The 26388-nt window shown below is 40.1% G+C and overlaps 1 protein-coding gene across 1 annotated transcript in view; it reads right to left on the bottom strand.

The window, feature by feature from the left end:
- Positions 1 to 26388, bottom strand: part of SPTLC2 (serine palmitoyltransferase, long chain base subunit 2) — a 169077-nt gene that overhangs the window by 111954 nt on the left and 30735 nt on the right. Inside the window, exon 4 of the mRNA XM_006884770.1 lies at positions 21877 to 22071. Coding sequence (XP_006884832.1) covers positions 21877 to 22071 — 195 coding nt within the window. The remainder of the gene's footprint in view (positions 1 to 21876; positions 22072 to 26388) is intronic.

Raw genomic sequence — 26388 nt, 5'->3', positions numbered from 1 at the left:
GAAAACATAAATTATTTGCCCAAGTCACACAAGAATGCAGATACTCTAAGAATTCTCTAAGATGATCTGAGCTCTCCCACTAATTCCTGTAAGAATTTTCCGTGTCATTTCTAACTGAATGACTTTTATTTATGTTGTTGTGTGGAGTCAGAACCGTCCCATAGCTGACCGTCTGGAGGATTTTCAGAGGTAGTTAATCACACGGGAGGAGACTGCCCATCCTTCTCCCACAGAGGAGCTGATGGATTCAAACTGCGTGCCTTTGGGATTATTACAGTGCAGCTTCCTGCCACTAGGCTACTAGTGATTTTGCTCAAACCTTATTACTAAAACAAGAAGTCACTGCTTTGGTGATGAGATGAAAAGCATAGAAAACTCACTCAGAAACATTTCAGTGCCTTGTCAACACCAAGATTATTTAAAGCTCCACCCTGACCTCTGCTATGGTGCAAGGGATAGTATGGCAAAAGGAAGCAACCGCAGCACTTTAAAGAACAATTTATGAGAATAAAGAAATAGCTTTATTTTGTCCACTCAAAACTTGGCTAAGAAAAATAAATGGCACAAATATTCATCTACAAAACAATATTATACATGGCATTTAGATAGTCACAGGCTTCTTTTAATGAGTATTTTTTCATTCTCACCGAGGCAAACATATTAGTAAACTGAAATATATATCTTAAACCTTACCACACCTGATAGGAAAAAAATCAGACAGAAATATACAATGTAAAAACAAACTAGAAAAAAACAGATGATAATCTTTACGATCTAAACCTAGTTTTAGTCTTTACCCTAAAAGGATTCATAAAAGAGGTCCTTATCAAAAAGAAAATGCATTTGCTCCATGAAAGATCTTATTAAAAGAGGTGAGATACAGCTACTGACAAAGATAAAATATCTGAATCTACATAGGTGACAAAAGATAAGCATTCAGAATGCTAAAGAACTCTGTCAAGTGCAACAGTTAGAAAACACAATTACAAAATTGACAAAGGAGATGAAAAGACATCTCACTAAAGAGAATATACATATGACAAATAAGCACATGAAAAGCTGTTCAACATCATTAATTAAAGGGAAATACAAACTAAAGCCTCAACGAGATGTCACTAGACATCTACCAGAATAGCTCAACTAAAAGTGAGGCACAACAGGCCAAGCTGGCAATGATGCAGACAAGTGCAATTACTCACACACTGCAGGTGGTTTAGTGGTAAGGAGTTGCGCCACAAACCCAAAGGCAAGCAGTTCAAATCCACCGGCTACTCCGCAGGGGAAAGATGGGTAATATCCTCTCATGTGATTAACTGGCTCTGTAAACCTGCTAATGGGTCAGCTCTGAGCCAGTTCTGACTCAACAGTACACAAAAAACAACAATCTACACTGCTGGTGGTAAACAAAACGGCACTGCTACACTAGACAATGGTCTGTCAGTTACTTTAAAAAATGAACATGCAACTACCACAAAATCCAACAAAATGCACTCGTATTCGTCCCAGAGAACCAAAAACCTCCCTTCATCAGATAAACCTAAGCACGCAGATGTTTATAACAGTTTCAATCACAATAGTAAAAAACTGACAGCAACCCAGGTACCTTTCAACTAGTGAATGGCTGACCTGCGGTACTTTCCTATAAAGAGGAATAAACAAGAAATATACAATAATTGAGATGAATTCATAAGGAATTATAATGAGTAAAAGAAGCCAAAGCCTTCGAATTATGATGCTGGTGAAGATGTCAACTAAACCAAGGGCTGTCAGAAGAATGAAATCAGTCTCAGGAGAAAAGTATAGTGAGAATGGCTCCATAGAAACAAGGTTGGCAAGATGTCATCTAATGCGTACATCTAATGTGTGCATTTAAATGTACTCTGGGCATATTATCGAAGGGATCAATCCTTAAAGGAGACAGCTCATCATGGTCAAAAAAGCTAAGAGTCACAAAAAGAGAACAATCCTCAGCAACATGGCCTGACACAGTGGCTGAAAAGATGGGCTTGAACATTGCAGCTACTATGAAGATGGTGCAGGATGAGGCAGAATTTCATTCTGTTGTACACAGGAGTCATTAAAGACTTCAACAACACCTAACAACAATGTACGGACACAAAAGTCAATCAACAGGTTATATATGATGAAATTTCTCTTACATAAGTTCTAAAAATTGGAAAAAAAATACATACAAATGAAACCTTTTAAGATTGTCAGTTGGGTGTGGGTGAAAAATGGTCGTGGTACACAATCAAAAAGGAGAACATGAGAGATCCCTGCAGTATCTTGATTGCATCAAGGTCACTATCTTGGCTGTGATATTTACTAAGCTTTTACCACTGGGGAGACTGAGTAAAGCATACATGAAGTCTGTTACCACTGACCATGACTGCATTTATGACAACCAAAATGTTTAATTAAAAAACAAGAGAGTAACAGTCCAGAATAAGAGGTGCACAGCAAAGTGGACTGGGGGGCGGAAGAGGGAGAAAACTGTGAAAGAATCTTTTTAAAGAGAAAAGTGGATGGGGGGCTAGGGAGGAAAAATGTGCAACAATGAAGGAATGGAAATCCAACTTTTCTGTAAGCTTTTGTTAAAGTATTAAAAAAAAATTTTTTTTTAAAAAAAAGATAAGTAGCTGTAGAATCTAGCTGTTAATGATGGATTAATAGTGAGGACAAACAAAAGCAGAAGCAACAGAAGTCCAACCAGATAGATGCCCATGTTTGCTGTTCTGAGGCTCTTACTCCAGCAGCCCAGTTCACAGCAGAGGCGCGCCACCCTCACAACTGCCGCTGAGCCAGAGCACACTGAGAGCCTCTACGTCCACACGGCTTGCTGAGATCTTCCTTTATCAAGCATGGCATCTTTCCGCGGGACTGGCCCCTCTTACTAACATGCCCAAAGCATGTGAGAACGCGTTGTCGTCCGACCTTCCCAGGAGCACTCTGACTGCATTTCTTCCAAGACAGACTCGTTTGTTCTCTTGGTTTTTGCCCACGAAATAATCTCCTTCACCAACACCACACTGTGATGTTGGAAGCCATGCCACCAATATTTTAAACTTCAGCACCGTCACTGATTGTAGACAGGTTTCAGTGCAGCTTCCAGACAGACAAGGAAGCAGGGCTGGATGTCATTTTTTAAATAATAAGGCTCTGAAAACTTTATAAAGAAATAGAAGTAGTAATACCCCCCAATCCCAAGCTAAAGACACCACGAGCTAGTAAAACAACATGAGAGGAAAAGACAGATGTTTATAAATGAGAACGAATGTTCTTCAAATCAAATCTTTATTTTGTTGTTACTGTTGTTGAGAATTACACAACAAAACATAAACTAATTTAATGGTTTCTACATACACACTGATTCCATTTTTCAAGCTGTCTAGCCATTCTCACTCCCCTTTTCCAAGCTGTTCCTCTTCCAGTAACATAAACAATGCTTATTTATCTAATAATTGAGAGTTGCTGTTGTCAACTTGACCCCAGACAGTAAGAACACAATGTGCAGGCAAGATGGTGGACTAGATGAGAGGGCAGCTCAGTCCCTCTTCAACACAAAACAAAGATAACAGATCCAGATGATTTAAAAGGTAAAGATAAAGAAGCATTTTGAACACGAACTAACGGGAGAAACTGAGAACATCCAATAAAGATGAAACACTGGACTGTACAGAGCAACCATGTGGAACAACTGCCTACTCAGTGTGGGAACTGTGGCTATATCCACACCAAAAGCTAGCTGATGAAGAGAAGGGGGCAAAAAAAACAAGAGGGAAACCTAAGAATTAGAAAAGAAATCTGTCATCAGGACTCACTGTCTGTGACTACTCTTTCATCTACCTTAAGAGAGGATGTGTCCTCGGCATAACACAGGTAGGTGGCTGATGAGTCTTCCTCTAATCTTGATGCCATGTTCTTCTTCATAGAGTCCTGCTTTTCAAATTATTTACTCAGCATACAGTCTGAACAGGAAAAAATGTACTTTTTTTTTTTTTGGTAAATGGAGGAAGGATACAACATCCTTGATGAATACTTTTCTTGATTTTAGACCATGCAGTGCTCCCTTGTTCTGGTCGGGAAAATGCTTCTTGGTCTGCGCATGAGCATAATGAACTGTTCTGGGATTCTCACACTTTAATTGTAGTTAGGTGTCGCACGATAACAACCCCATAACCAACTACTTGAACACTGTCCTACCCAGTGCCATCCTCACCATCTGACACACCTGAGCCTGCTGCTGCAGCTACCTTGTCAATTAATCTCATTGAAGGTCTTCATCCCTTTTACTGATCCTCCACCTTTCCAAGCATGATGTCCCTTCCCAAGGAATAGCCTTCTCTAGCAACATGCTCAAGGGGCATGAGATGAAGCGTTGCCATCCTTGCCTCCAAGAAGCACCTGGCTACATTGTCTCCAAGAAATATCTGTTCTTTTAGCAATCTATTGAACATTCCGTACTCTTCTCCAAACATCACAACTCAAAGGCATTAATTCTTCTTTTGTCATCCTTATTTATTGTCCAGCTCTCAGATGCATCGCAAATGACTGCAAGATCATGAACTTTAAATTGACATCACTGCTCCTTAGTATTTTGAAGAGATTCCTGACAGTAAACTCTCTCAATGCAACATACCTTTTGATTTCTTGATTGCTAGTACCAAAGGTACTAACTGTGGATCCAAGTAAGATGAAATTGTTGACATGAAATGTTGTATCCTTTCTCCATACCAACTCAATCTGTATGCTAAGCAAATAATTTGAGAAGTTGGATTTTATGAAGAGGAATGTGGCATCAGGATCAGAGGAAGACTCATCAACAACTTGTGTTATGTAGATGACACAACTCTGCTTGCTCAAAGGACTTGAAATGCTTGCTACAAAAGATCAAAGACTATGGCTTTAGTATGGATTGCATCTGAACATCAAGAAGACAAAAATCCTCATCAATAGGCCAACAGATGACAGATGGTGAAAAGACTGAAGTTGTCAACTATTTCATCTTACTTGGATCCCAACAATCTGTAGCCACTAAAAAGATGTAAATCAAAACTATAATCAGAATGGTAAGAATAAAAAGTAACAAGAGCAACAAAACCCCCAAAACTGAAAACTACAGCTGCTGATGGGGTTCTGGAGAAACTGAAGCCGTCATCAACCACTGGTTACTCTCATTGACACTGGGGAGGTTCTGACCCCCCAGCAACCCTCCACTGGTTTCCAAGCCTGTGGTCTAGATGGAAGAACATTTTCTGATGATCTTTTTTCCACAGAATTGATGGTGGATTCAGACTATGAGAAATGTGGCCCTTAGGTCAGCAGTGCAACTCATGGAGAAACGTAAAAGGACCCAGCCACTCTGGAAGATTGTTTGGAGGTTCCTCCAAGAGGTGAACAAAGAACTACTATGTGATCCAGTACTTCCAATCCTAGGAATATACCCAGAAGAGGTGAATGTAGGACAAACCTCCCAGAAATCTGTACTCCAATGATCACTGTACATTTTTCACAGTAACAAAAAGGTAGAAATAGCCAAAACGCAGAGCAACAGATGAATGGATAATAAAATATGGTATATACATACAACAAACTATCTCTCAGTCAGAAAGAATAATAAAACTTTGACAGAACATGCCACAACATGCATTAGCCTTGCAAACACAATGCAAAGCAAAAGATGATACATTTCATGATCTCATTTAGATTAAAGAAGCACATACATAGAAACTAAAGATTATTAATTGTTACCACGAGTGAAAATATAAAGCAGAACTTCAAATGTTCATGGAAACCAAACATTCTGGAGTCATGGAGAGTAGATGAACCCCAAAACTTCATACCCTGAGAAAATCTTTATACCATAAACCAAAAATAAACACAGAAGTATTCCTAAAATCAAACAATAGTGTAACTACTATAAATAGAACATTTACCTTGAACATTGTGCTCTTATAAGAACCATTGATTTATAAGCCAGTGTAACAATAATAAAAAATAATAAAATAGAACTATCGATTTAGGATCAAACTGACAACAATAACTGAAAAATTAGGAGGAAACTTGTCAGAAGACAATGAGTTTTTGCTAATGGTGGGATGAACTTGGAAAAGACACATTTTTCAAGTGGTGTAACCATTCTCAATCAATCAATGTCCCTAAACTGTACATGCAGTAACTTGAACTGTTTTCTCTGAAGTGACTACTCGCAACAAAAAGGAGAAAATTATGTGAGAAAACCAGTTGCTAAAAGAAAACAAATAAAACAAAATGATAACACAAAACAAAACAATGCGATACTGGGATCAGAACAGCCAGATAAACTAATGGAAAAGGACTGACTGGGAAGGAGACACATTGCCAAACGAAAGGTAAACAGTTTGGATCCACAGGCTACAGGTGCAGAGGACATGAGGCATTTACTGCAGGTCAAGGACTGTAGATTCTTACCACTGGGCCAACTGGCAGCTTCATAATAGACAGAGAAGAGATTGAGATCATTAGTAACTTCCGCTTGCTTGGTTCCACAATCAATACTCTTGGCAACAGCAGTCAGGACATCAAAAGAGGAATTGCACTGGGAAAGTCTGCTAGCAGGGACATCTCCAGAGTACTGAAGAGGAACAGTGTCAGGCAGGAGAACAAGGTGTGCCTGATCAAGGTAAGGTCATGGTCTTCGCAATTCCATGCGACGCAACAGAGAGGAAGGCAATGACTAAGGGTGAAAGAAGAATCTATGCCTTCGAGTTGTGGTGCTGGAGAAGAGTCTTGAACATACCATGGATCGCCAGTGGGGCAAATAGGTCTGTCTTGGAGAGTGTGAAACCAAGTTTCTCCTTAGAGGCTAGAATTCTGAAGCTCCATCTCATATAATTTGGGCACATGGCCAGGAGGGACTGATCCTTGGAGAAAGGCATCATGCTTGGAAGGGAAGAGGGACAGCACAGGAGAGGAAGACCCTGGATGAGATGGAGTGATACAGTAACTAGGGAAATGGGGATTGTCAAAGTCAGTGAGACCAGCTCAGGACAGGGCAGGCTACAGAGCTGTTGTACATAGGGTCATTATGAGTCACAGGCAACTTAATGGCACATAAAACAACAACATGCACTGTCAAAAGACAGATTATGATTCAGAGGGGGCAAAAGGGAAGATGATCCTTGTGGTGATGTCAATGTGCTACTTCTCAGGAGGTGGACAAGGGTGATTACAATCTATCATGCTGTGGTGTAAACAACATTAATTACACTCCACATTTACCTTTTATTCACATTTCAGTATATGTGAGATAGTTATGATCAATAATCAACCAATGAAAAAATATATGTATGTAGGATCTCACAGAGTTTGGGGGGAGGGGAAGAAGGAATTAGGAAAGACCCAGTGGGGACCTGAAAAGACAGGATAATCACAGGCATAGATCAATGGTGATTAATTTTATAAAACACAATGTATGCAAAGGAATGATCATATGAAACATAATGTGAATGCAGGACTATGTGAAACACAATGTATAATGTATATGAATAAAACAATGTTTATTAATTTTGTAGCAAACCAATATAAAATAAAATGTAGGAAAAAAATATACAAGTACAATGAGTTGCTATGCATCAGAGAGCTGGACAATGACTAGGGATGCTAGAAGGAGAGTTGATGCCTTTGAGCTGTGGTATTGGAGAAGAGTACTGGATATACCATGGACTGCTAAGAGAACAAGTTTGTCCTGGAGAGGGTGAAACCAGGCTGCTCCTTGGAGGCAAAGATACTGAAGCTCCGTCTGACATACTTTGGACATGTTGCAAATCGGGATCAATCCTTGGAGAAGAATGTCATGCTTGGGAGGGTGGAGGGACAGTGCAGGAGAGGAAGACCCTTGATGAGATGGATTGATTCAGTCACTGGAGTAATAGCAATAGGTGTGTTAGAGACAGTAAGACTGTCAAGGGATAGAGCAGGGTTTAGGGCTATTGTACACAGGGTCGCTATGAGTTGCAAGCGACTCAATGGCACATAACAACAAAAACAACAGGCACAATTTACAATGCATTTGAGTTATGATGAACCACATTTACTACTGTCTATTTTTATAGTTGTGTGTGTGCATCTTTTTTCTTAATTATTATTATTAATTTTAATGAAAGTTTACAGTGACTTAGGGTTTCCAGGCATTTACTATTACAGTATGTGTGCATCTTATCATTAGTAACATATACTACATACAATGTTGTTGTGCTTAAAATTTGTTACTATAATACCTCTCAGATATTCCCTTGCAGACATTCAATTTTATGATTTACTGTTCAAAGCACTACCAAACAGATTTTGTTTTCTAAGCCAAATCATGGGCTTCAGTTATTTGAAAACATGAACCCAACACTGATCACTTAGTGAGATCCTGCCACAAAAGCACAGAGTAGAAGCACATCTCTCCACCTGGGAGCCTCTTACTCTCCTGATTTCCCAGAGCTCACATGGTCTCTTGCCCCGCCTGACCTACCTAGGCTGCCATCGATGAAACTGCCCAAAAAAGAAACAGAAATACTCAGGACAAGAAAATGGAGAAAGTGATATCTAAGAGTGAAAAGAAACAAAGGAAGAAAACCAGCCTATAGGAACGGAGGTCCTCAGACTCCTTAATGCAAGGTGGGAATGACCAGGAAATGCAGTCTCCTACAAGAATGGAAATCCAAGGAACCTGAGCTACACCTGGCGGGGAGGAATGGCTATGATAAGCTCTTAGAAGCAATTCAAGATGGCCTCAGGAACAAGGGCCTAAAGAAGAGCTGTAAGCAATGTCTAGGTTGCTCAGGGAGCTTGACGATTTGTACTGGACTGCTTATGCTGTCAACCAGATGCCAGGGAAGGAACCCTTCCTTCCCTGCCCTTATGAAGTTGTTCTATACAAGATCTTTCACTACAAACTCTTTGCCGTTCCTTTACAACCACCCTTCACAACCTCTCAACTTCTCAAGTCTAGCTCAGACCCAGGCTTGGCCCCTTTCTGTTTCCCAGGAGCAAATCTCCTGGGTCCTGGCACCTGTGAGTTACATGCAAGATCCTCAAGCATTTGAATAGCAACCCTCCAACCTGAACCCTCCTTAGCCAGGGTGTGCCCTGCATATACCCACCAATCCTGTGAAAGCAGGGCCTCGGTTTCTTTCCAGCCACCCTTGAACAGCACAGCACCCCTCCACCTCAATTTTAGCCCCTGGAACAGCTCTCTTGGGCCGCTGGACCCATTACTTATGTGCAAGATCCTCAAGCCCTTCGATGGCATCCCTGGACCCTGAAAACTCCATAGGTGCGCTGTGCATGTCCCCCCAGAAGATATTATCCACTAGCAGCAAGTATGGATGCACAGTAAATCTGAAAAGAGAATTTCAACCCAGATTTACATTCCACAGGCAAGTGAATATGCCAGTGCCCAATACTCCTGCAACAGTCCTTCCCTTCCACTAACCCAAACATACATCAGTTTTGGTGTTAACCATGGTAAGTAGTACAGGACTAGTACATGTTGGATATATTTATGTCACTGAGTTTTGTAAGTACAAATGATAGGAAGGACATAGTCTATGTGCTCTATCTTTTACCATGATAAAAATGACATAGCACATGTCTTTAATCCCCCCTCAAAAAAGGGGGGGGTGGAAGACAAGCCTAATACAGATAACTCTTAATTATTTTACTAGAAATGCTATGCTCATTTCCAGAAATAGTCCAGGTGATCCAGAAGTTCCCACAAGTAGAGTATATTACAACTGACAAAATGACAGCCTCAGCTTCATTGCTGGGAATATATTTTTATGATTTGTGTATTCTTTTATGTATGTACTAAATGTATTTGTCAATGCTTTGTACTGGTTCTTTCTGATTCAGCCATGGCTAATGAAGTGAAACTGGAATTTGTAAAATGTGGGTGTAGAATGATAAACTGGAATGGAAAAAAATAATCAACTTGTTGACCTATAATGTCCCCTTAGAAAAGAAGGTCATGTGCATATTGCACAGCAACCAACCCTCTTGACAGGCAGGGTGGAAAGAATTTTAGCACCAAACAATGCTTGTCCAGAAAGAGTCAGTAACCACAATGTCCAGCTCAAAGAGGGCAGCTAACAAGGCTACTTTGATATGTGTTGTTCTCCACAATCCTGGTGATAATCCAATTACCTGCCTTAGGCTCTAATGAAAGGGTTCACTACATTTATCCCAGGTCTCCCATTTCAGGGCTTCAACTCATAATTTTTACTGTTACTATTTCAGTACTTCTAGAGAGTGGAGTCCGAGCACAGCACCTGCCTCTAGGACAGCCACACACTTCACCCATTACTACTTCACCTATCACAATGGAATTTTAAAGACACACCCAGCAAGTGCTCTTGACTATGCTCCACCCTTGGGTCCTTGTTGACTAGGGCAAAAGTCTGGGCCTACTGACACCTGCTTGTGGAGGGAAAAAAGTCTAGTTTCTGGCATCTTGATGGGGTCATATAAGGAAAGTCTTCGTTTGTGTTTGGCTTGGGTTTTTGATAAACAATCAATATTAAAAGCAATATTTTTTGAAGTCAGGTTATGTTATTGAGTTTTTTTCCCTCCCAGACTTTTGCCCTAGTCGACAAACATCCAAGAAAGGAGCATAGTCAAGAGCATTTGCTGGGCGTGTCTTTAAAATTCCATAGGGCCCAAGGGCCAAAGGCTCGAGTGCCAAATTTATTAACATGTGAGTGAACATTCTTTAAGTGGCAGAGCAGTCATTTGTCTATTTGCTGTACTGAATAACTTGGAGTTTCCAATCAATGTGCCTTAGCTGTGTCAAATGCAATGATGGTTACCAATCATGGACAGTGTTTGGAGGAGCTTCCAGATTGATTCCGGTCTGGAAGCAGGAGTAGCATCCATTTCCTAAACCAGATGCCTCTGGAAACTCTATAAAGAAATGATGTTAATTATAGAGCAGAGTTCAGGTCTTTTGTTCATAGGGTTGCTATGAGTCCTATTTGACTTGACACTTAAGCTAAGTGACACTAGTGTCTTTTGGAAGAATATTATTCTACATTGTACATCGTTCCATGTCAACCTGCAATACTGACGTAATCTACGTTTGCTGTGATGCTGAACCTTGTGCCATTGGGGTATCAAACACCATAACGGTTTACCAATGTGAACAGTGTTTGGTAGAGTTCCCGGCTGTAGGACAGGTTTGGAAGCAGGAGAGCCATCCACTTCCTAAACCACATGCCGATGGAAACTCTATGAACTTGGAGAAACTATGCTAGTTCTAGAAAGGCATTAGGTCTTTTGTTCATAGAGTCTGTAGAGTCGTGCTCAACTTGACAGCAATCAACGACATTTCATTACACCCACATGTTACAAATTCTAGTTTGTTCCATTTTGCTGTGTCAGCCCTGCCTGCTCGAAATCTGTTTGGGACAAATGGAGCCCTAGTTTGTATCTAATGTTTCTAATTCCCAAAGAAAAATAAAGATCAGACTTATAAGAGACTGTTAATAAAAGGCAATAAAAAGGATAATTTTAAAAAGGTAGAAACACTCAAATTCTTTTTATGAATCAAGTTATGATGGAATCACAATAGAATTTCTTCTGCCTTTTAAAATTTTTTTTATTTTAAAAATGAACAAAAGGCTGGTCACACTCAGATTAACAGGTGCCCATCTGAGAGCTGAGTCCTATCACTTTTCTTCCTGGTTTACCACGTCCACAGTCCTCCACTCCAGGCAGTGGTCCTCCAAGGTCCACTGCACCACCATTGAATGGGGTTGAACAACAGGCCCAGCTGGGTGATACCACAGCAGACATCATCATCATCATCATCATCATCAACATCATCATCATCATCATCATCATCATCATCATCATCGTTAAAGAAGTCTGTGTGCTCCGCAGTCTCATTGGCTACCAAGTTCATCAGCAGCCTCTGGCCTCATCCAAGTTCACATAGGGCCCAGTACCCCGGGGAACATCTTGTCCGCCACCAGCTTCATGGTGACCGGCCACTGCCTTATTCTGTTTTATATTTGGAATCATCTATAAGACTATTTCAATTCAATAAATCTGAAACTTGCTATGCTGAAGGATAAAAGCAATTTGTACCTGAAGAGGACATGAGACATTTACTGCAGGTCAAGGACTGTAGATTCTTACCACTGGGCCAACTGGCAGCTTCATAATAGACAGAGAAGAGATTGAGATCATTAGTAACTTCCGCTTGCTTGGTTCCACAATCAATACTCTTGGCAACAGCAGTCAGGACATCAAAAGAGGAATTGCACTGGGAAAGTCTGCTAGCAGGGACATCTCCAGAGTACTGAAGAGGAACAGTGTCAGGCAGGAGAACAAGGTGTGCCTGATCAAGGTAAGGTCATGGTCTTCGCAATTCCATGCGACGCAACAGAGAGGAAGGCAATGACTAAGGGTGAAAGAAGAATCTATGCCTTCGAGTTTTGGTGCTGGAGAAGAGTCTTGAACATACCATGGCATACAATTTCTTCTAAAAGCTTTCTGCACCAGTATTTGTTGTGGTGCCCGACTCTAGGAAACCATGCGTCTAAAATCTACTTAGTCTAACAACACTCAGATCACTAGTAAATCCACAGTTGGCTGGTGTTAAGACACACATCCATCTGGGAAAGATCAAGATGCTTCTGAACATTCAGCCACTGAACCTGAAGCCACATCTCTGAAAACCTTTCCAAGATACAGATTAATACTCTGGGGAGGTTATGACAGTATTGTTGGAATATTTCACAACATTTGATTGTAATAAGTAAAATATCACATGCCAAAGGTAAGTTGGGTGGGAAAAGTCATGTAATGTTTTGAATTCTTATTTTGGTAATGAGCTTTCTACAGAAGGAAACATCATAAGTCATTTAGAAAGAGCTGAAACAGGACTAAATGGTTTCAAAACTTAAACTAAGAATTTTAAAATTCCAAATAATGTCACCTGAAAGTACTGAAAATGTATGGTCATCCTATGGTTAAGAAACATTACTAAGTTACAAAGACTTATTTTATCAATCAAAAAGTCAGTATTTCTATTTAATAGGAGAGGGAAGTGAAATAAACAGTAAAAGGAGGTAAGACTGGTAACTCGAAAACCTTTGAACGATGGTTAATAAAGACATTTTTCCTACGTTCATACAAGGCGTGCTACCATTGGTTCTTTCCTGTGTTTATACCTACCGAAGGCAGGAAGCCACTTCCTGGCTTTTTCTATTCTAACCAAGAAAGCACGGTGAGATTTTTCAAAGAGAAGTGTTTTTCCTAGATCTAAAATGAAGTTATTCGTGTGTGGTTTTGTTCCCATATATACACTTCCCTGACCACTCCAAATACAGCAATCAAAAGACTTGCAACTTTTCACAGTCTTTAGCAGCAGTCACAAGGTCATTTATTTACACATTAAACAAACACTTGCTGAGTATCTAACACGTACCAAACACTCTGCTAGTATATAGTAGAAAACAAAAGATAATAAACCTTTTACTTGTGGATTCTATATTCTGGTGGAAGATATGAGATATAAAATACAAAGATAGGAGAAAATTCTAATGGAAAAAAAAATCAAGTAAGGAGATGTAAAATGCCAGAGTCACAGCTAGGACAGAAGAGAAAGGGTGGGAACTAGCTACACACTAACTGAAAGAGGAGCTTTTGCAGTCCAGCGAGCACCAGATGCAACAACAGAGGTCGTGTGTCTAAGGAATAACCAAGAGGCCAGTGCAGCTCAATGAGAACGAGTAAGGGCCATGCAGAAGGAGACGATGACAGGGAGGTAATAGAGTGATGAGAAATGACTGAACCAGAATCTGCTTATTGGACCACAGGCGGTACCTAATAGAAACCAGCATCAAGGCTATAACTCCAAGGTTTGTACCCGAAACCACTGGCAGATGACAGGTGTCAATAATGAGATAGTGAAGACACAATGAGTAATTAAAAGAGATGACTTACTGAAATATTACAATATGGATGAACTTCAATTAATATCAAGTAAAAGAAGTCAGATAAAAAGGTCACACACTGTATGAATATAATTGCATTACATAAGTATCATACGATCCCATTCATGTAAAATACTCAAAATAAGCAAACCTAGAGGTACAAGGAATCTCTGATGACCTCATGTAATAAGTTGCACTGCAATCCTGAAGGCACGCAGTCTGAGGCCACCAGCTTCTCCACAGGAGAAAGATGGGAAATCTGTGCAATTAACTGCCTCTGAAAACCTGCTGGTGGGTCAGCTCTGAGTCAGTTACGACTCTACAGTATACGATGATACAAATCATATAACAGTGGTACAGAGGGAGTGCCAGTAGCCTAGTGGTAAGGAGCTGTGCTGTCAACCTGAAGGCATGTGGTTCAAAGGGAGAAAGATGAACAATCTCCTCCTGTGGGATTTACTGCCTCTGAAAACCTGGTGAAGGGTTAGCTATGGGTGAGTTCCAATTGCTGGTACATAACAACAACAAGAATAGAGCTATAGTGCTCTAGTGGCCTACTTGTTGTGCTTCCAATCCAAAGGCATAAGGTTCAAATCCACCAGCTGCTTCAAGGGAGAAAGATGGGCAATCTCCTCCCACTCAGTTTATGGACACTGAAAACCTGCTGGAGGATCAGCTATGAGTTGGTTCCAACATGACAATCCACAAAAACACAGAGGTATAGAAGGAATTCTGATGACACGGTTAAAGTAACTGGCTGTTAACTTAAAAGAACACACTCTGAACCCACCAATCACTGTGGGGAAGAAAAGTGTGGCAATCTACTTCCATGAAGATTTACAGCCATGGCAACCCTGAATCGAAGTTCTTCTCTGTCCTAAAGAGACATGAACTGAAATGAATTTAAATGTAAAAGGTCTGATTTACAAAGGCAGAAAGTAGATAATGGTTGCCTACGATATAGTCTTTGTAATTGCTTGCTATGCATCAGAGAGATGGACAATGACTAGGAGTGACAGAGAATTTGATGACTTTGAGCTGTGGTGCTAGAGAAGAGTATTGAATATACTCATGGACTTCTAAGAGAATGAACAGGTTCATCCTTGAAACGGTGAAACCAGATTGCTCCTTGGAAGCAAGGATTCTGAAGCTTCGTCTGACATACTTGGGGCATGCTGCAAGGAGGGACCAGTCCTTGGAGAGGGACATCATGCTTGGGAGGGTGGGGGCATGGAGATAGAGAGGGAAACATTGATGAGATGGATTGATACAGTGACTAAGGTAATGAAGGTAGGTGTGTCAGAGACAGTAGAGTTGGCACAGGACAGAGCAGGTTTCAGGGTTGTTATGAGTCGCAAACAACAAGATGGTACATAATAACAACAACAAGAAGGCAGGGAAGAAGCCCCTGGTGACACATCAGATTAAAGACTGGGCTTACTAACCAAAAGGTCAGCAATTCAAGTCCACTTGACACTCTGTAGAAAAAAAAAAAAAGAAGTTTCCTCCTGGTGAGATTTAAAACCTGGGAACCTTAATGGAAGGTCACCATGAACTAAAATCAACTCCAGTGCAGTGGATTTGTGGTTCTGGGTTTGAAGAAGGGCCGAGGAGCTAGTGTGGTATAATGGGACTATTGTTCAAAATGGCTTGCCTAGCCATGGCCCTTGAAAGCCACAGGGCTGGGCAAGAACATGTAAATAGAAGGTGTTAGCCTATCCAGCGGGACACTGGCATATGTCTCCATTTCACCAGGTTTAAACTGAGCAGGTTCAGCAGCAGATATTTGGGAATCTCACTACCAGCAAGAAATTAGCAGAGAATGCAGTGTGTGTCAGACTAAGAGACTGTCTACAGGAGAGCAGCAGCAGCCACAGCAGAGAAGCAGAGGCAGTGACAGAGCTACCTTGGCACTGCTACCCCATGGAGCTAAAGCCAAGGGTCTTTGCTCACACTAGATGAGAAACTAGGGGGATCAAGAAAGGGTGAGGGTATGAGGGTGGGTGGGGTGTGTGTGTGTGTGTGTGTGTGTGTGTGTGTGTGTGTTTTCTAGGTATTTCTCATCTGGTTCCTGAAAATCAAAGCGTTCTGTCTATATACTATACACAGTTTTGAACTATTAGCCTCTCCTCATAGAAAAAATAAATATAACAAGAAAGTGAATATTTTAATCTAATCACCACTAGAAACAGGATCAGCAGGTAAAGAATTCCAAGAATTTTATGTTGTTGCTATTAGGTGCCATGGTAGTTGGCAACAACAGAAAGTGACATTATGAACAAAAGACTGAAAATCTTGTCCTATCCTGCACCATCCTCATGTCTCTGAAGAATTTTATGTAAGTTAGATAAAATAAAACAAAGTCTTACTTTCTGTTAAAGTCATATTTTCTTATTAAAGAAACAATTTCCTTTTACCCAAAGAAACAAATTATTGTGCTATGAAGAGCTAGTGTAAGCAATCAAACTGAACTCCCTTTTGTAATGGAATGAGGAAGATAAATAAGGATGCAGTAAAAGGTCCCACTCACAAAGTGGAAGAGGAAGTAGCCACATTCTATTTGTATTTTATGATCTCAGGTAAGCACTTGCCCTCACTTTTTTCTAGTTAACCAATATAAAATTTGTCTTCTTTGCTCATTATATTTATTTCTGTACCAAACATGATCTACAATAAGGCTAAACTTTATCCCCCCCTCTAAAATTTATCATTAAGATAAGAAAATGGTAGACTTGTGTTGTCATCCCTACTAACATTACCTATTGTGAAATCCTACTGAAAGGAATCTGAACAAGTTTTCCGTGAACCAACCGTCCTCCTCTGTTCCCCATACTTCCTCCTGCTACTTCCATCAAGAATTCTTTCCTAATTACTTTTTGTACTATTGATCACTTTTTTCACTCTATATTTTCATAAAATTCAAGCACTTCTATTCATCTGTATTAAACTTTGGGCATGTGGCCAGGAGGGACCGCTCCTTGGAGGACATTGTGCTTGGAAGGGTGGAGGGACAGTGCAGGAGAGGAAGAGCCATGATAAGATGGATTGATAGAGTGACTAGAGCAATGGGGGTAGTGTGTGTCAGAGTTGGTGGGATTGGCTGAGGACAAGGCAGGTTCCTGGGCTGTTGTAGGGTCACTATGAGTCGCAGATAACAACAACAGACCAATACTTTACAAAAGCCCATAATTTAAAGTGTACATGTGTCCTCAACAAAAGAAGAAACTAAGAATTAAAATTAGTGTTCCTATTCTTCAACAGAAAGTGAAGTGTATGTAGGTAGACCCCAGCACATGACCCATCAACTTATCCTCTGGGAAATGAAATTCTGTTGCGCTGCAATCTCAAAGGTATGCAGTTTGAATCCACCAGCTGCTCTGTGGGAGAAAGATGGGCAGTCTCCTCCTGTGGGATTTACTGCCTCTGGGAACCTGCTATTGGTCAGCTATGAGTGAGTTCCAACTCAATGGCACACAACAACAAAGACCATGTACTTAGAGTGTAATTCAAATGTGTCTACTTTCATTCATTCTTTCATCAAACTTTGAAGCAGCACCAACTGTGTCAACTACCCAATCACTCTCCTGTTCAAAAACGGTACAGGGCTTCTCACAGCTTGGAAAATGTCTTACTTTGGCATTCAAAGCACAATCTCTTAGACATCAACACTCCATGTTCTCCTAACCACTACTCGTGTCTTTGCCAACATAGTCCCTTCAGCCAGAAAACCACACTCTACAGGAATCAGCACTTCTCCACCTCTAAAACAGATAATCACTCTTTGGAATCCAACTCACAGCTGACTCAAATTCACGGTGACTCCGTATGCCTTGGAATAAAACTGTAAACTTAGGGAAACAGATTGCCAGGCCTTTCTTCTGCGGTACCACTAAACAGATTTGAATTGTCAACCTTTCAGTTTGGTAAAAACATAAAAATCTCATTACTTTTGAGTTGGAACCAATTCACAAATGACCCTCCAGTGAGTTTGCAAAGGCTGTAAGCTGCACAGGGGGAGACGGCCTATCATTCTCCCTCTGAGTTGCTGACTGAGTCACACCACCAGAGAGAGATGGTGCAACACAATGCTTTGGGGGCTAAGCAATTGGAGCCCCCTGATGGGGGACCAAACTCAAATCATTTGTACCATGCAGGGACTCACCCGCCATCTGTACTTGTCAATTACCAAGTCTCAACTATGTGTGGGCACTATAAAAGGTCCCTACAGAACACATTTTTGTTTAACGTCATTAACTGGAAGCCCTATAACGTAGCATCACTCACCCCACTCCCTGTTTCCTATTCCAATTCCTTCTCCCTTTCTAACCTTTTCCTGCTTTCTTTGTACATTGCTGTTGCTGTCAGGTGCTGTCAAGTCTACTGCAACTCAAGTAACCCCATGAACAATGACTCTGAACTTTGCCCTATTCTGTGCCATCTTTATCATCTCTGATACTTGAGCCTGCTGTTACATCACTGTGTCAATCTATCTTGCGAGTCTTCCTCTCTTTTGCTGATCCTCCACCTTTCCAAGCAAGACATTTTTCTCCAAGGACTGGCCCCTTCTGCAAGATGGAGCTTCAATATTCTTGCTTTGCACTTTCTCCAAAACATAATTTTTCTCTTGGCAATCCAGAGGATATTTAATACTCTTCTCCAACACCACAATTAAAAGGCATCAATTCTTCTTCTGTTAATTGCCAATTTCCAGATGCATATATGTAACTGGGGGGAAAAAGCCATGCCTTAAATCAGATTTTGGGTTTTAAACTGACATCTTTGCTCTTTTAACGTCTTAGAGTGGTCCTTGACAGAAGTTTTACCCAATGCAATATGTCTTTTGATTTCCTGACTGCTGGTGCCAAGGGTATTGATTGTGGATCTAAGCAAGATGAAATCATTGATAACTTCACTCGTCTATCCATCTTTCATGATGATGCCTTATTGGCCCAGTTTTAAAGATCTGTCTCTTCTTGATGCTGAGATCTAATCCATAGTAAAGGCTGTAGTCTATGACTGACAGAAAGTGTTTCATGCCCTCTTCCATTTCAACAAGCAGAATTGTGTATTTAAGACAAATGCTACTGTTTTTACCTCGATGCTTAAATGGTCTAAGGAGTCACACTTTCCTAAAGTTACTGTTCAAGTAAGAACTGAGTCATGGGGTAAGTTCAGTTCCAGGCTTGGAGGGTGACTAAGGAGTTGTAGATAAGATTTTCAGCTTGAATACACGAATAAAAACCACCAACGCAATCTAGCAGGAGGACAGATCGATAAAGAAGCAATCCCAATACTAGAAATTACAGTAAGAAGCCCAGGTTGGCTGCTAATCAAAAGGTCAACAGTTTGAACCTATCAGCCCTTTTGCAGAGGAAAAATGCAATAGTTGACGTCATCAAGATTCATACCTTAGAAATCCTGTAGTGGGAGAGGCTATTTCACTCTGTCCTAACTGAGTTGCTATGAGTTGGAATCAACTTGATGGCAGTAGATTAACTTTGAGTTTTGGCTTCTAGAAAGTTATTGAAAATCTCCTAAAGACAAGAACAGGATTTGTTTTGCTCATGACCTGAACAAGATCTTTTCCTCCTACTACATTCTTTCATGCCCTCTTCCCCTTTCTACAATATAACATCTTTACCCTTGAACTTAACCTACAGGTAGTGTTTTCTGACTTCTCTCTTCAGTGGTACTTTGCCACTGCAGCACTCTTCTAATGACCCATCAAAGTTCAAGGAAGGATGAGCAACAAAAAGAAAAGGAACTTCGGTGGTGTAAGAGTTAAGCCACTCATTCAGTAGTTCCACAGGAAACACTTGGTAAGGTGCTCCCATAAAGATGAGAGCCAAGAAAAGACTATGGAGCAGTATACAGCTGATTCAATGGTAATCAGGAACTCTACTCACTGCCTGATGGAGCTAGGCGGGCCTTAGTGGTAAGGAGCTGAGCTGCCAACCCAAAGGCAAGCAGTTCAAATTCACTAGTTGTTCCTTGGAAGAAAGATAGGCAATCTCCTCCCATGTAATTTACAGCTTCTGAAAACCTACTGGAGGATGAGCTGTGAGTTAGGTCCTAGAAACATTTAATAACAATAGCACACCATTGCCTGGGACGACTGCTCCATGCATCACATACTAAACAAACGACCTTGTTTCATTTTGAACAAAATCAGCATTTCCCATTTTTATCTTAATTAAAAACTGGTGAGACATATATATTGTACAAAAAGCTACAGGCACAAAGAAGTATAAAGAGAGAAGTGAAGTGAATGAGGGCCTCCTCCCCAAAGGCAACCATTATTATCTGTTTATCATTCTTCCACTGTAAACAGAACAGCACTGCCACATTGTTTTACAGCTCGGTGGCTTGGAGAGAGGTATAGATCTGTGAACTACATAAGTAAACAAGACAAGTATATAAGGAAACACATGATGGTTCTAAAGAATATAATCTACTCAATAAAAAAAATACAATCTACTCAAAAAAATGTAGATACAATCCTCTAGCATGAAGAGAAAGAATATGTCTTTTAGCATCTTATAGACCTATGTCTATATCAATTCTGACACTAAGTATCACAGGAAACATTACAGAAGATCAAAGACTACTGCCTTCCATATGGATAACATCTCAACATCAGGAAAACAAAATTTCTTTCACTGGACTGATAGCAAGAAACATCATGACAGATAGAGAAAAGATTGAAACTGTCAATGACTTCATCTTACTTGGATCCACAATCAATACACCTGGTTCAAGAAGTTAAGAGATTAGGAGACATACTGAAAGTCCAGGAAAGCCTACAGTCAGGGATCTCTCCAAATTATTGGGGAGCAATGATGTCAGTATGCGGACTAAGGTGTGCCTGATTCAGGCCATGGTCTTTCAATCATTTGTTATGCATCTGAGAGCTGGACAATGAATAAGGATGACAGGGGAGGTGGAATTGATGTCTTTGAGTTATAGTATTAGAAAGAAGAGTACTATATAGTTCATGGATTGCCAAAAGAACAGATATGGACAGGAGCAAGTACAGCCAGATTACTTGGAGGCAAAGATGACAACGCTTCCTTTCACATATTTTGGGCATGTCCTTAAGAGGCTATTCTTTGGATAGGGACACCATGTTTGGAAAGGCAGAGAGTGGGTGAAGGAGTGTAATACCCTCAATCAGATGAACTGGCACAGTGACTGTTACAATGAGCTCAAAAGTGTGTCAGAAATGATGAGGATGGAACAGGACAGGACAGGGTTCATTTCTGTTGTTCATAAGGTTGCTGTGAGTCAAACATGACTCAACAACACCTAACAACAACAACATTCATAAAGTAGGGACGCTGTTGCTGCTATTAGGTGTCATCAAGTAACTACAACTGACAACCCTATGAACATCAAACGTGACCCGTGCCCTACCCTGTACCATCCTCACAATCTTTGATAAGCTAGTTTCCATTATTACAGTCACCATGTCAATCCATCTTGTTGAGGATTTTTCTCTTTCGCTGACCCTTCACCTTTCCCAGCATGATGTCTTCTTTGCAAGGAACTGGTCTATGTCCAATGTATGGGAGATGAAGTTTCACCATCCTTATCTCTAAGCAGCACATTGTTATTTGGTGGTGTGTGCCACTGAGTCGAAACAACCCCCAACTACCCTTCCAGCAGGTTTCCAGAGGCTGTCAATCACACAGGAGACTGCCTGTTGTTCCCACGCAGAGCAGCTGGTGGATTTGAACTGAGTGCCTTTCCGCTGGCAGTGCGCTCTAATTTTTCCACGTGTTTTAGCTTTGTTTTCATCTTTCTTTGTAGAAGATGTTCACTTAACTACATCAGAAAATTTAAGGTGAAAATACCAAAGTTTCTATAAAAAGCCTCTATTTATAGACTCTAGACTGTTTAATAATATTACCTTTTGTTCTTCTCTTTCTGTTGCATGGTGACACTTTTCAATTCTCCAATGCCTTAAAAAATCACGAAGATATCCAAAGAGGGTGAGTACCCCGTAGCCCACATAAGTGAGCACAGCCACCAGCATGGGTGTTTCTTCAAAAGCTTCATTAAATGGTCTTTTATACAGTCCTCCATTTTGTGTAACGTGATGGACCTAGAAGAGACAGTGAAAATGTTTATTTCTACCACAGTTAAAAAAAAATCTACTTAAATCTAAGTCCTCAGGGGTTTGCAGTGCTATCCACTAAATGCATGTCTAACATTAATTTTTATTATTTTTATTTGGTTTTATGAAATCATTCCTAAGATGTTGTGGTTGAAGAGTGCAAAATTTCCTTAGGTCTTGTAAAGAAAGAAGGGCGTGCAAAGAACTAGACATACACATGCACACATAAAAAACTAAAAATTCTATCCTGGAAAATAGTATGCTAACTTACTAGTCAAAGCAAACTTGGTGTTAGACTGTAAAAATGTCTGTTAATGTTTTACTACCACATTCTTAAAGTCAACCATGTAGAATGCTCCAAATAATAACTGCACTATTTCTGCTGTGAGTTAGAAGATAAATTATGCACTAAAGTAAAATATTTACTAGTAAGTGATCCAGTTGTAGAGGGGCTTCAGGTCTTTTGTTCAAATAGGGTTGCTGTACGTCGTGCTCAACTCAAAGGCAATCAACAAGTGAATTAAAAGGAGAGAGAGAGAGAGAAAGTAAACTGCAAAACAAGGGGAGAACTGCGTGGATGCAGAGCCTGTAAACAGCATTCTTTCCCCTTCATCTTGCCCTAAGTATCTCTTTCCAAATGTTGTGTGATTACTCTCGGTTTTAGCCTTGGAAGTATTTGAATTTTAATATGCATGTACTTTAGTACTTTTTTGAGCTTGTATCTTGAAATTTATTACATTTTGGTCAATTTTAACAGAGTTCGTGAGGTTTTTTTTTTTAAGATTTTGTTTTACAGAAGAAATCTAGAGAAAAGGTCTGAAGAACTTTGCGTGTTAACTCTTATCTAATCTTAGTAATTCAGGAAACAACTGAAGGTAATGAGTCTGGTCAATCAAAATTGCCCATGAGCATGTTTACAAGTAAAAAAAAAAAAAAAAAAAAGAAAAAGCTCAAAGGAATGAAAAAACTTTCTTCCTTTTCTGGACAACCTGCTAAGACACATGATGCAAACAAATGGAAAGTAAATTTTTAAAGATTCAGATCATTAGATACAAGTGAACTGATATTTATCTAAATTCAATGTAACTGCTGTCAAGTCAGTTCTGACTGAAAGTGCCCCTCCTCGGGGTTTCTGAGGCTGTAAGTCTTAACAGCAGGAGACTGTCCATCTTTCCCACTCTGAAGAGCCAGAGTACACAAACCACTAACTTTCTGACTGGCACTCCAACAGGGATCATAGTAGGTCACTAGGGCTCCTGGATACACATATAGGAGGGTTAAAAATATTTTGAAACTATGGATGCAACACATAAATTAAGGAAGAATAGAGGAACGCATTAAGAGAGACCAGTTCTGGGGAGCTCTGGTGGCCTAGTGGCAAGAAGCTGCATTACAATCCCAGAGGCGCACGGTTCGAATCCACCAGATGCTCTGCCGGGGAAGGAGGGACAATCTCCTCCTGTACCAGTCAGATCTGATTTGACGGTACACACAAATAGTGAAATAAAAATTTAAAAAAAGAGAGACCAGTTTTGAAAAAACAAATATTGTCATATCTGACAATGAAGGAAAGGCATTCAGATAGGTACGATATCTGAATTGCCCACTGCCAAAAATAATTCAATAAAATGGGCTATTTTTTTTAATTGTAAAACTACTTTCAGACTTCTTCAATCTCCTCTTCAAAGGGGTGACAGATAATGTCAATATTTAAGGTACATAGCTGTTTAAAACCAATTTATAAAGAAGAGATGGAGTGGGGCAAAGTAAAAAAAAATATTTTAAAAACAAAGGGAAAAATATTCTGATCATTTCTATAAAAAAACGATAGCAAGAAAAAAAAAAGAAATCCTCACCTTAAAAAAACCACCCCAAAACAAACCCCCCCATACTAAAAAAGCCCTCCAAAACAAAACGAAAACCTAAACCAGTACCAATCTTGCCTTAATTCTGACATCTGGAATACTGTCAACTTAACTTTTTATTAATAAAATGCTGGAAATTCACAGAGCCATCCCTTTCTTAATGTGCAGCGATTTACATGTCAGGAATGTTGTGGGTGGATCTCTATAAAAGATATCTGTCTTGATTTGAGACACACCCAAACTAGCATGACCAAGAAAATTCATAATGCTGGGGCAACTATCTAGAAGGAAGTTAAATATGAATTTTCTACTATGGGAGCCAATTAAAGTCTCATTTAAAAGAAAAAGTATTTTAAGGAAACAAGGTTCAAGTATGAAGTGATTTTTGGAATGTGCTCTCAATCAAAGCATGGGTAACCCTACTAATCATGCTGCTGTTAAGTGTCGTTCGGTTGATTTAAATTCACAGAAGCCCTATGTGACAAAGCTAAAATTCACTTTAGAGTGGTTCTAAGCTGTGATCCCCATGGGGGCGTATGGCCAGATCATTCCTCAGGGTAGTTATTGGGTGGGTTCAAACTCTTGACCTTCCACTTAATAATAGCTGAGCATTTAAACATTATGCCACCAAGGCTCCACTCTAATCATTTGGGTCAGAAAGGCAGACTGACGTGAAAACCTTTCACAGGTGGGTTAAGTCTTAAAAACTCAGAGAAAATAAAATGACTTGGTCTTAAAGTACTGTTGTAAATTTTTCTTTGACATACCCAGGCATTAATAATAGTATCTGCATCATATATAAGCATAACACTCCATGAATACTTTACCAATTACTTAGTGCATCACTGCATACTTAACACCAAAGATAGTATTTGGTCAATGTTAATTTATATGTCATCAAGCTGGATTGCAGCGTTCTTACCACTAGGCTACCAGTGCATGTCATCAAGTTGGAACTGACTCATGGCTGACCCCCATCAGGTTTTCAGAAGCTGTAAATCACACAACCGGAGACTGCCCATCCTTCCCCACTGAGGAGCTGCTGGTTCTGAATCACCTGCCTCTGGGGTGGCAGCACAATTCCTTACCACGAAAACACCAGAGTTCCCAATCTTTCAGTATTCAATAATGCCTCCTATTATTACTATTATTATTAGAAAGTGACATCTCATAGGAGCTCAACAAATATTTGTTGCACGAATGAACATGCACAGTATTATACTGCTCTCTAACAATAAGTAGTCTGACACAGACACGTTAAGTAAGTTGTGGCAGCAGTACAGAACTGATTTGAGGGCATTTTCAGGAATGCTGGTCTGGCACCTGTAAGTACACAGCTGGTGAGATCGGGTCCTCCCTAGACAAAACACAGCCACAAACAGCATTATGTCAAATTGTAGTTTCATCATTCAAGAGGGTTCACAGGACATCTTTTAACTGTAACTTGAAAGTTATGTAAAAAAGGCAATCAAAGTAAGGGACGAAAGGTTCAAACTGTTCACCCGCTACCTGTGTAGGGCTGAAAGGTTGATGGCTCAAACTCTACCAGAGACATGTGAAAGAACAGGTCCAGCTATCTGCTTCCAAAAGGTACAGTGACAGGTCAACAGACCAAGAAAATAGAACTGAGAACTCAGAAATAAGTCTGTGCACCTATGGAGAGCTGATCCTTGACAAAGAGGTGAAATCCATTAAATAGGGAAAAGATACCTCTCTAACAAATAATGCTGACTAAATTGGAGATCCATACCTCACACTATACACAAACTGAAACAAGATCCATACTTCACACCATACGCAAACACTAACTCAAGATGGAACCTAAAACTATATAAAGTTCATTAAAGAAAAAACTGGGAAAATTTCAGAAGATGTAACACACTGGAAATATCTGTTGTCAAGGTCTTCTCCAAAGTGCTAAGGAGAAATGGTATCAGTTTAAAAACTACACTTGATCCAAACCATGGTCTCTTTAATACTTGCTATGCACCTAATTCTCATCACTGGGCCAGATGGCAGCATCATGACAGATGGTGAGGAGAATGACATTGTTAACAGTTTCAGTTTGCTCAGCTCCACAATCAACTTTTTGTACCAGCAGCCAGGAAACCAAAAAGGCAAATTACAATGAGGAAATCTGCTGTCAGGGACCTCTCCACAGAGTACTGAAGAGAAACAATGTCAGCCTGGAGATTAAGGAATGCCTGATCCAGGACATGGTCTTTGCAATTACTTGTTATGCATCAGAAAGTTAGATGATAACTAAGGATAACAGAAGGAGAATTGATGCATTTGAGTTGTGGTGCTGAAGAAGAGTACTGAATATACAATGGACTGTTAGGTAAACCAACAGGTTTGTCCTAGAGAGGGTGAAACCAAGCTGCTCCTTGGAGGCAAGGATTCTGAAGCTCTGTCTGACATACTTTGGGTATGTTGAAAG

Source organism: Elephantulus edwardii, unplaced genomic scaffold, assembly GCF_000299155.1.
Source record: "Elephantulus edwardii isolate Elephantulus edwardi_28Jun2011 unplaced genomic scaffold, EleEdw1.0 scaffold00037, whole genome shotgun sequence".
Lineage (NCBI taxonomy): Eukaryota > Metazoa > Chordata > Mammalia > Macroscelidea > Macroscelididae > Elephantulus > Elephantulus edwardii.
The sequence above is the reverse complement of the archived record's forward strand: the minus strand, read 5'-3'. Positions and strand labels throughout refer to the sequence as shown.